The following is an 11,786-nucleotide window of genomic DNA, read 5'->3' as shown; positions in this document are numbered from 1 at the left end:
TCAAAATTTCGATTAAAATCGATTATTAATCGATTATGCCCAGCCGATTATTACCGATAATCGTTTCTGATTTTTTTTTCCGATTCCCCATCACTAGCTCCAATGACTACAGGGACTTCCGCTCTTACTTTCACTTTTGCTATATAATTTAGCGTTCTTTGAAGCAATGCATTATAGCTTCGCATTTAGTTTAAAGAACACCATAGTTAGAATTACAGATTGTATAATTAGAATAAGTGATTTGTTTTGCTCACAAATTATATTTACTATACTTATCTATTATGTATATCATAGGAAAAAATGGATAATACGCATAAAAACTGTCTTTATAGAAAATCCCACTTTGCGTTATGAATTTTAGGGAGAAAGTTATGCGTATCTGGTGACCCCGTCTGGTTATAATTTATCGATTTTTCGAAAACATAAGATATTTAAAATGGCTCGCGATCGGACGGACACAAGGGGGAAACTGGGCATCCCGAATTTGTTTGGTTCCGATGAAAAAAAATCTAGATCGTCAGTATGTGTCAACGATTTTCTGTTGTAAGAAACGCAAAAAGGTGATTTCCCCTATTTGAATTGGTGATACGGTATCCCTAATTCAATTTGAATACGTTATTTTACTAAGTTCCTGATTTAATAGGTGATATCATTTATTCGAATAAATGGTATCACCTTTTCAGCTCTAAAAGGTGATATCACCTTTTTGAATAAGTGATATCACGGAATGACAATAATTACCAAAACGGTGCTTCATCTTTGCATGCTTGTATTTGTGATGGTGTGTGAAAATGTATAGTTAAAAGTAAAACCCCAGTCACATTTCCAAAAACGACCAACGGCCGACGGGTTTTAAAGTAAAAATGGGATTCTTCGGGCGACAGTCTTCAGTTCATCGGCCGTTGTCTTGGCCAATTTTGACCTTTTTTTTGTCGGCCGACCAATTTTGTGTCCTTCGGTCCAAGTTATAATTTTTCATGCGTCGGTGGCCAATTTCTTCAAGTGCAGTTATCCGTCGACCAACCTTCGATCATTGTCCGACCATCGGCTGTCAGTTTATTAAGTCGGTCGTCCGTCGTTGGACAATAAGGGTGTTGAAAATTTCGGCCGACGGTTAAAATCAAACTGTAGCTCAGAGCTCGATGATCGGGCAACGATTGGCCGACTTGTGAATATTTAACCTATTAAGGATACATAACACAAACAAAATCTTGATGCATAGATTGATATAATTTTTTTGAACGGAGATAACATAAATAATTAATCCGTAAGATATAAAGAAATCTTAAGTATTCTTTGCTGCTTAGATATGCACCATTTGTCGTTTTTATGCAATTCCATTCAAATTTTACACACATTTTCAACATTGAGTCACAATTTTATAAGATTCTGCCACTTTGCCTTGCAAACATTACTCAGGTCACCTATCTGAATATAGATCTATGAAAAAATATTGCTGATTTCTAAAGAAAAAAGATTCTTTGTGTTATTTATCCAAGTCATCGGTGTCCCTAGGAAATAATGTGACTGCTCCGTGTCGCCCGATACTGTGTCGGCCGATCCTGTTCTTTCAGCCGACAAGACCAGAAAAATTTAGTCGCCCGACCATCGGCTTAAATGTGACCTATGCATAAGAAAACTCACTGAACAAGCACCGTGGCAACAAAACGTCCATAAGCCGCTCCACAGAGAAGAGAAGGGACAAACAAACCGCTGGGGACGTGAACGCCATATGTCCAACAGGCAAGGATAAAAAAGAAGAGGAAGAACAGACCCAGAGTCTCTAGGCTAAACTTACCTTTAATAAAGAAGAGCTCGAATTAGTTTAAAACGTTGAAAAGTCAAATTGTCATCAGAAAGACATTTAGATGGCAAACTTTTTATTAAGATTTAGATTTTAACGAGAGCTTTTTTATGAGAGTTCCTTTTTTTTTTGGTTTATTACCTTTGATTCCCTTTGATCTAACTAAACTGTTCTAAAAGAATTTAAAATAAAGAAGTCTTTGATTTTTTTATCTTTCAGTAATTGATCATAAACATAAAACATTACATAATGACATGCACAGGTAGTTAAGTGTAAGGGCTCCCGTTTAATAAAAAAAAATATTACCAAAGTTTTTGTTCACAAGAAACACTGAATTAATTTTAAAAATGTGATTCCCAAACATTAGAAGATAATCTCAGATTTTAAGTAAGTTTTTTTTCTTGGCATCCAAGAATATTTACCAGAGAATTCTTTTATAGTTTTGCTTTGACAAGTGATTCAATGTGATAACTACTAAACAAAAGACAAAAGAATTTTAAATCAATGATCGATTGTTGTAAATCTCTAGCTTTGAAAATAAATCTACTCTACTATAATTCGGATTTTTATTAAAATTTCTAGCCATTCAAGACCATGTTGGTATTTAAAGTCTGAAATATGTCTTATCAACACACTGTCTATAATTTTCAATCATTTAATGATGAAGTGTTCCACAAATGGCACCTTTTTTGCGTTCAGAGTTTCTTGCATTATTTTGATTGCAATTGCTCTAGTTCTTCAAGGAATATCCCTAGGAAAGGATGCCAAATGGGATCAGTATGTTACAGGGGGTGTCCAAGTAGATACCAATAATCCGAAAGTTTTCCAAATTAAAGCTTATCAATCTTTATGGAGGCTAACAGTTAAATCTGATGAGTCAGACGATGACTATAAAGTTTACAATGATGAATATACCAGTAAAACAGGTATTATTCTTTTTTAATTCTTATTTCCTAGCAGATAATTCAATGTTTGTTGTATTTCTTTTCATTTACTTTATTTAAATATAAGCGTCGTCAAATTATCTTTGCCATTGTGAAATCAACATCAATTTTCAAACAAAAAATCTTATATTTCTTAACTGAAAAACAACGCAAACAAAATCCATTGTTTAACCTTTGGAAATTATCAGGAAGAATTTGGTATTTAAAAAACTCTAGTAATTTCTTTGGAATATGGAATTCAATAACTCGACATTGTGGCATTTTGCACACAAACAAAAATTTAATAACTTGTGTTTTTCTAAAAAGAAAGCTTTGAATAATTATAAAAGAAAAAGAACTTTCTTTTGTCCTGACCACCTAATATTAGCAGAGTACCTGTTATTATATCAACAGGATGGAGGAATGAGGTTTTGAGATTGGAGTTGGCGGGTGTAGGACTTGGGTCGATATCATTCAGTGCACTTGCAATGGCGTCTTTGGTACCAAAATTTCTCAGAATCAAAAAACTTCAGATTACCAGTATTCTTGGATGCACAGTATTGTGTTTTATCTCCGGTGAGTAATATTGTTCTATCTGCATTAATGCGATGCTGATTTATTTTTTTTTTAAAAGAAATTTAATGAAAGAACAGAGTTCCAGAGACTTCATAAATTTTGCTGAGTTATGTTTTGTACGTTGCAGCCCTTTTGATATTCAGTGGAGTTGTAAAATACAGTGAGAATTATCAATCCATCCTCAATCCAATAGTAAAGGAGTACGAATGGTTCTATCACATGACTGATAATACGTTGGCCATGGATTTTTACTTTGCTTTTGGAGCCGCCATATTTCATTTCTTTGGAGGGGTGTCCCTGATTATACATTTGATCATGTTCATAAGAAGTGGCTTCAATATAGATGAAACAAAAGTTGAAACCATTGAAGTAAAAGAACTTGCCTGAGAACAAAGTGTTAACTCGGCAATGCTTATTCAACAACTGTTCATTTACGAGAGGTTTCTGAATGGTAGATTTACTAAAAATAACTCTATGAAATCTTTAAAATTTCATTGAATTTTTTTTAACAGATGTCTTTTCTTATTTTCTTGTTTGAAGCATTCTAGGGTTTATACAAATTATGGAATAAATACCTTCTTGATGAAATAGCTGTTTGATTGCTTCTTCTTGAGAATTAAAGAACAGGGTTGCCATATCATTATAGGAGCCTTCAGGACAGAAATATGTCCTCACAGAATCATCAATGAGGGATATTGTTCCATTTCCCTACATTTCAATAAACTTCAGTTGTCTTCATATTTTTGTAGGTCGAATAATCACAATTGTACATGTAGTTCAAGTACTGTAGATGTAAACATATTACATTTGGTCGTGTGTGCTATTTAGCGCCTTTCGCGGAAAGCAGAATACCCTATTAGAGACTTAAAGTCAAATTTGTGCAAACATATATTTTTGCAAAATCATTTTCCGTTGTTTACCGTACACGCCAAATAAAATACGTACATGTACAGTATTTCTTAAACAAATAAAAAATAAGACTTTTAAAGTTTTGTATAAGTATATAATAATGACTTTAGAAGAGGATATGAAGTAATGGAAACTAATTAATGAAAAAAAGCAAAAATGGCGACCTTGCTGGAGGGCATATCTCTACACTGTCCTAGAAGCATGGCCGCAGAGAAAGACACGGTGGTAGTGACTGCTGCAACCAGAACAGCCTCAAGGATCCTGTGTAATCACATATACAACAAACTTAATAATCTGATTTTTAAAACACTAAATATTTCCTTATTCTTTCAAAATAATTCATAGTTTTCATAATTTTTAAAAGTCTTATCTGCATTACCTGATTCCTTTGTGTTTCTTCTGGACATGTTTCATTCTGTGCTTTGTCAGTAGCAGATTTATGGTGTTAAAGAGAGCACCAAATACACCACCTAGCAGTCCCATAAAAATAAAGACGACCAAATCTACGGCGTTCCAAAGATGGCACCCTATACCACTCTCATTTGTGCACTAAAATATATTCAAATATTCTTTTAAAGTTAAAACGATAATTTTGTCTTTTCGTAAGGTAACATAAATTCTTCAAAATAATTAATAAAATTCAAGATAAGATTTTTCTCTTTTTCTTCTTAATCGATGGGCGTGGCAATGCATCAAATAATTATTTTTTCAGAAAATATTGAACTCTAAGTATTTGTAAATATATTATGGTTTTGGATTCGCTAAAATTGAAAATTCAGATGGCGGGGATTTGACTGGTTGCCATGGGATGCACACTTCTATGCATATGGTCCCAACTCTGGTTTTTCTAGATATATGAGTTTTTACCCTTTCAAACTTGTGTATTGTTTGTTAGATTTATGAGATTGATCACAGTTTGATATCTTCACCTTTTTATTTTAAAAATATATCAAGTAAAATAAAATAAATTTCGCTTTCCTTACAAAGGGAAAAGCAACCACAAAAATTTGAAAAAGATCAATAATAGATTTTTTTTGTATGAATTGTAAAGTCTTCAAATAAAATGTTTATGTATGTGAGATATACGAAAACACCAAAAATGCTGAAATTCTATTGTAAAATGTTTATAGAAATCAATGTTTTGTACCTTAAAGACTCCAAAGTTGATGAGTCCTGGGAGATAAAAGTATCCCCAGTTCCCCGTGTTGATTCCAGAAAGGAAAAAATTCAGGCTATAAGTTGCAGCCATGGAGCAAAAGAACTGTGGTATATAAAAATACATAATGATTGAGAAAGAAGAAAATTATGCATTTATGTGTGTGTACATGAGTTGTTTGAGGATTAGTGTGTCTGTTTGTTTATCTTACGGATCTCCATGTAAGTTTCTGGTTCCAAAAGGAACACCCTTCCTCCAAACTGAACAACACTCCACCGATTGGGGCTCCAAATGCAGCTATATACAAGAGTTAAAAGTAGAGCATACTATTCGCTTTAGGCGCGTCTCAGTTCTATTCTTGACATTTTATTCAAGCATTTCTTATTCATAATAAACTTGATATATGTTGACAAATCTCACGTACTTAATGTTACAATTTAAAACTGTTCGCAAAGAAATCATATATTGAATTATCAAAAGCGATATATAGAGCTATCTTTTTACAATTCTAATTGGTTTCTCTATGATAACTCTGTTGAAATTTAGTTTACTTGATTTCTTGTTTTAATTAGACCTGAATGTAATTTTCTCCTAGTGAATGTCCTAATACGCATGACGACGAGTGTTCGGGAACTATTGAAATTGACATGGGCGGTCTCGATCATTTTAAATCTATATGAAAGCATTTTTTAAATTCACATTTACAATTTTACTTCACATATGGATTTTAGTGGGGATTTTTTTCTTTTATTTAGGAATTTTAATGATTTATTTCAATCAAATGAACATCTTACCCGCAATACGGATTTCTGAATATTAAAAAAAACCCTAAATGACAAGAGATTTAATTCTGGAAATGTTTGACTGTTTATTGACCTGTCATAAATGTCAATATTCCGGAAACGTGAGGGAAAAACAATTCTGAATAAAAAAGGCATTATTTTGATTACTGGTAGGTTATTATCATAAAGTCGTTATGAAGGTGTACTTTAATTACCTGCAACGCCTGCTGCTGCTCCGCTGGATACGAAATCTCTCTTATCGCTAATTAAAAAGAAAACAATCGTCACGTGATCAATAAATAATAATATAACTCACAGAGCCCTTATTAATAAGATTATTTTGCACTCTTAGCAAATAGTTACATGATAAAAAAAATTCATACTTTATAATTTCACAATTATTTTTACACGTAATTATAATTGAACATGACGCAGTTGGATTTTTTTTCGTCGTGTTATTAACCTTACATATGGCACGCCAAATTCACAAAAATGAGCGAAACATAGTTTCACTGTTGATAAACCAGGTTTATCGGTTGTAAACTATAGTTTACGGACTGTAAACTACAGTTAACAACATTAATCTATATTTTACATCTGTAAACCATAGTTAAAGCGATAATCTATGTTTCAGAACCGTAAACTATTCTTAACACCGAAAAAAATCATTTGTGATTGCAAAACAAAGATTATCTGATAAATATAGTTTCATGATTTGTAAACTACGGTTTACAACCCCTTAACGGTAGTTAACGATCTGATAAATATAGTTTCACGATTTGTGAAACTTTGATTAACAACTCTTAACTATAGTTCACGATTTATAGACATGAATCTATGTTTATCAACAAAATCTATTGTTTACGTTTTATAACAGACAGATAAACTTAGATTAGCATTCGTAAACTGTAGTTAACAACCGTTAAATTTTACAGATGAAAACTATAGTTAACGAATTGTTAACTATAGTTCACGGTTTGTAAACTAAAGTTTACAGTCGATAAACCTAGTTGATCAAGTGTGAAACTATGTTTAGCTCATTTTTCTGAATTTGACATGCCATACATTTTATCAACTGCACATACCGATCTGTCCTGAAAAAGCTGTACTTTTTAATGTTGATCTTTCTGAACGCTATGCTTTGAAACTAATAGAGAAAATATCAGATATCTTCATACATTTATATAAAATGGAATTTTCGTTATAAAACATGTAATTGCTGATTTGGGTTGATGAAATATTAATTAATTATCTTACTTGGGGGACACCTGCTCCTATGATAGCGCCACTATGAATCATTGGACCCTCCTTTCCAACAAATAAACCTGGAACGCATGGAAGAAAAGAGTATTTTCGGTCGACCATGAAATAGATGGATCTTTACATATCAAAAGATTGTTAATGAACAAATTTTTAAGAAAAAGTAAAATTTTCTATTCTTATTTCAAGTCATCTGATGTGAATGGCAGAAAGGAATTGATAATAGTGAAGACAAATGTAAATCCATCATGAAAAACAGTGGTGTTAAAGCACTGTAGGTTAGTTACATAATACTACCTCCCGCTACACTGAAGAGTACACCGACAGCTTTAGAAATGAGCGTCATCAGGCGACCCACACGGGGTATCTTCACCCCATTCAGGTAACATTTTATCTCAGGTATACCGGAACCTCCCGCTACGGGCTGTAAATATACACTTCTCAATTAATTTACTGCTATGATGCAATATGTTCTGAGTTATAACTAGAGTATAGAATTACTAAGGTACTCTAATTATAACAAAAATTGTATTTTTTCTTTTATATCTTACTACATAATTGATAAAAACTTAAAAGGAGAAATGTAATATACTTGTATAGAGTACGGTAATTATTGATTAAAACTTGAAAAGCGAAATTTAAAACACTGTATGTACAGAATACCTCAGTGACAACAAGAAATGATGCAATTATGGAAAAACCAACGTTGAATAACAGCAAAAACAACAGAGACACAACAAGACAGCCATGTTTGGAACACTCTGATATAGCTGATTAAATTGTATTAAGGTTTTATATTCTAAATTAATATTTAGAATTCACAATTAATATATTTTTTATATGTGTTTAGATGCACAGCGCGGTATGCCTTATCCTGCTTAAGATAGATTTGTGATAAAATAACAAGTATACTTAATGATAAAACCAACAACAAAAAAATCATGAAAATCACTATATATATAATAAAGAAAATTAATCAGGTTTTGTGTTACTGTTGACATTTTAATGGTATGTTTGAAAGAGGGTTGATTTAAACAAAAGATTAAAGACAAAAAAAAAATAAATAAATAAAAGCCAATCAATAGATTTACTTTTCTTTGCATATCATGCCTCGGGTAGGATTAAGAGAGTGCAAAACTCAGCAAGAACAAGGCATGGAAAAAGTTTTTTTTGTAACTATGAACGTCTAAAAAAGAGAATGTATATTATAAAAGTCTCAAAAAGTCACATTTCTCAACGTGAAATAATATTTTTGTAAAGACATACATGGGTAATTTCCCTCTTTTTTATCAGCATATTTTAAAATTATGATATTATATAATGCCTTTAAAGCTACTCTTCTAAGTAATATCTACTTTGAAAACATTTAAAAATCATTGAATTTCATGAAATCCTCTATTTCATATCATGTTAACTTAATGAGTGTCAGACATTTATATTTATTCATCGACTTATTAAAGGATACAGTCTTCAACGACACTGAATTTAAGAGATGACAACAGTTTCACAATATAGTCTATGAATAAAGCAACCTAGAATGAAAAAAAAAACATTATGCAATCAAAAGAGAGACAAAAGTTATGAATGATATCTTTGGACAAAGGTAAGCAATTACATCTTACACCTTTCTCTTGATCATCATTTGTATTTATATGATAGAATAACTGTTTCTTTTTTGTTATATGGTTGTGATGCATGGATTTATGGCATTGTTGACATTTTAGAAAGAGTAAATCAAAAATTTTCAGGATAACAGCTTTTTTTATCTAAAACTAAGCACTGCAAATTTTCTGACTTATTGGAAATACTAGTGGGGGTACCTTAACTGAACTGAAAACAAGAATAACTGTAAATTATTTTAAAAAAATATGTAAAACAATCAAAACATTGTTGCACAGTTTATAAAATACTATATGCTAAATTTGACAATATAAATGAGTTAAAATTGTTAAAGGATTTGAAATCAATTTTAGATAATTGTAAAAATAGTAACTCTATGCAATCGGAACCAATTATTCAATAATTCTTGGCCAATTGTGAAAAGTTTAAAACAAAAACCAAAGCAGTTTTAAGAGAATTCAAAATCAAATTGCAATAATTGTTTTTTTACAAGTCTACAAAGGAAGCTACTGAAAGTTTATGAATTGATTTGCATTGAACTTTAGCATGTCAATTTATGTAGAAACGAATTCTATCCATATTCAAAATCTCAAATTAATGGACAGAGAAGGTACTGAAAAAATAACACAATGTTTCTTGTTTGAGATGATGAATTTAACTATATTTTATGTTGTGACAAGTTAAATGATGCGAGTAATCTGTATATTCCCTAATGTTTGTCGAAAGTAAATGTTATCAAATAAAATGAATTATTTTCGTTTAAGAATGTAGATAATAAATCATAATATTAGAAATTTAATGCAGTAAATACAGTTTGTATAATATATATGTTATACATGTATATCTTGTCCACACAGGTATGTTAATTTTTGATCTCTATGTTGTTTATATTATAAATATTATACTCATAAACCGGTAATTAAAAATGAAATAAAAGCACGGCTGGACATCATCTCATATATATTTGTAGGTAGTGTGTCAAGTGTGGTAATTCTAGTTCTTTAGATGATAAATATAATAAAACTGATTGAACAGTTAATTCATCTCCAGTTTTTGCTGTTAATAATGCTTATGTAGTACTTTAAACAAACCCCACATCTCATTAGGACTTACCATTCCAGTCAAAAATCCTATCATAAAGGTCACAATCCATTTTATAACCTCCACTCTAGTAGATGATTTCTGTAATGGTGTCAGGTAGTTATTTTATTTTCATGTAAATAAAGTAACAGATAAGTTCTAAATTATTGTACTCAGGCAACATTTTTTATGTAAGCGATGAAATTTAAATTTTAATGCTAAGAGCCAAATATTTTATTATTTTATTTTTTAATTTTATTTTATTTTCAAATATTATATTTTTATTTTATTTTATTTATTTATTTGCAATTGTTAGAAAAGTAAAAGTAGATTTTTCTACCATGCTTACATTTTCATCTGACCTTCTAAGATACTCTTCGTATGGTTTGTTAAAGCATCGGTCATAGTCTAAACTCTAAAAAGAGGAAAAAAATTTAGTGTTGTTAAATGTTACTTATTCTGAAGTAGCGCAAAAGGATATGAACAAAATCTCATCAAAATCTAGCTATATTAAATATAAAGATATTTGTGTATCAACCATAGCCAGACGAATCGAGCTTTTAATGTTAAATAACATAGGGTTTACTGATTCAAACCTCAAAATCTTTCCTCGGTAAGTGGTCTTCCGTAGTTCTGTGTCTGTTTCTTAAAAGTGGGCGCTAAAGAACGAGGAAACACAATCTTAAAATAATATATAATTATGATAAATTGATGTAGTCACGTTTTTTAATTTAATGTTTAATTCCATAATTTGGGGAAAAAAGTGCGCAAGGTAGCTACAAGTTTGTAACATCAACATTAAATGTAAAAATACACATGTAAACACAATATGTGAAAGTAAACAAAAAAGTGGGCGTATCTCTCGGTAGGTTATTTTACCATTTCTTGGCTCTGTGGTTCTGTATGGTCCCCATGCTCTTCACTAGTTCCCTGCCCGGGGGACCAAGAACAGCAGGAACAGTCACAGTATATATCCTCCTCACTCATTATTGTTTACAAACTCTAATCACTGGACCCTGTTATCTGAGGACACGAGTACTTAAAAGATAACAACATACTGATCAGCTGTTTACACACTGTACAGGTCCAGACACATAAAACATTATAATATAAAGTAGGTCAGATGAAGATTTTTGTACATTTAAGTCACTTTTAAAATGTTGCTGTGAAAAGTTTTTATCCCGATTTTTAAAATGCTCTATGTTAATGCACCAGTTTAATTTATTCAGGTCCGATAAATATATGTGAGTGTAATATAAAAAAAAATATTTTAAAAGCATCATGTATCATGTAACGAAATATCTTTCAGGTAAAAAAAAAATATACCCTCGTTTTCTTAAATGAATGAATAAATACATTCATTCATTTAAGAAAACGGGGGTATTTTTTCCTTATTTTAATCTAAAAATTTTTGGAGAGATAATTTTGAACGTACAGAGCCAAGAGTTAATGTTCTTCTGACACATTTTTTTTTATCTGTTTGCTAGTTGTCTTTTTCTCTTTCTTAACCGTAAGCAGCATACCTGAATAGGTTCGATTTTTTATACAAATGTATATGATTTAATTTCAAAGCTAGCTATCTTAGTGTTGAGAAGCAGAGTCAATCCAATAGAACGTGCATTTTTTTCCTTAACTTAAATAGACCTTGCAAGGTTGTTTTTGTCATTTAATGCATA

The 11,786-nt window shown here is 31.1% G+C and overlaps 1 protein-coding gene across 1 annotated transcript in view; it reads right to left on the bottom strand.

Moving 5' to 3' along the window:
* Nucleotides 1-11,179, bottom strand: part of LOC134229310 (H(+)/Cl(-) exchange transporter 6-like) — a 41,462-nt gene extending 30,283 nt beyond the window's left edge. Inside the window, exons 1-16 of the mRNA XM_062711033.1 lie at nucleotides 10,990-11,179; nucleotides 10,707-10,769; nucleotides 10,460-10,525; nucleotides 10,144-10,212; nucleotides 8,876-8,942; nucleotides 8,074-8,180; nucleotides 7,708-7,834; nucleotides 7,408-7,475; nucleotides 7,236-7,297; nucleotides 6,366-6,412; nucleotides 5,580-5,665; nucleotides 5,360-5,473; nucleotides 4,592-4,761; nucleotides 4,377-4,473; nucleotides 3,879-4,011; nucleotides 1,645-1,798 (exon numbers count right to left, since the gene is read on the bottom strand). Coding sequence (XP_062567017.1) covers nucleotides 1,645-1,798; nucleotides 3,879-4,011; nucleotides 4,377-4,473; nucleotides 4,592-4,761; nucleotides 5,360-5,473; nucleotides 5,580-5,665; nucleotides 6,366-6,412; nucleotides 7,236-7,297; nucleotides 7,408-7,475; nucleotides 7,708-7,834; nucleotides 8,074-8,180; nucleotides 8,876-8,942; nucleotides 10,144-10,212; nucleotides 10,460-10,525; nucleotides 10,707-10,769; nucleotides 10,990-11,097 — 1,538 coding nt within the window. The 5' untranslated portion in view covers nucleotides 11,098-11,179. The remainder of the gene's footprint in view (nucleotides 1-1,644; nucleotides 1,799-3,878; nucleotides 4,012-4,376; nucleotides 4,474-4,591; nucleotides 4,762-5,359; nucleotides 5,474-5,579; nucleotides 5,666-6,365; nucleotides 6,413-7,235; nucleotides 7,298-7,407; nucleotides 7,476-7,707; nucleotides 7,835-8,073; nucleotides 8,181-8,875; nucleotides 8,943-10,143; nucleotides 10,213-10,459; nucleotides 10,526-10,706; nucleotides 10,770-10,989) is intronic.
* Nucleotides 11,180-11,786: the final 607 nt, after the last annotated feature.

The sequence above is a fragment of the Saccostrea cucullata genome, unplaced genomic scaffold, assembly GCF_032062105.1.
Source record: "Saccostrea cucullata isolate Sc308-1 unplaced genomic scaffold, CSIRO_AGI_Scuc_v1 ctg35, whole genome shotgun sequence".
In the NCBI taxonomy this organism is placed as follows: domain Eukaryota; kingdom Metazoa; phylum Mollusca; class Bivalvia; order Ostreida; family Ostreidae; genus Saccostrea; species Saccostrea cuccullata.
Note: the sequence above shows the minus strand (reverse complement) of the source record. Positions and strands in the feature narration are given on the sequence as shown.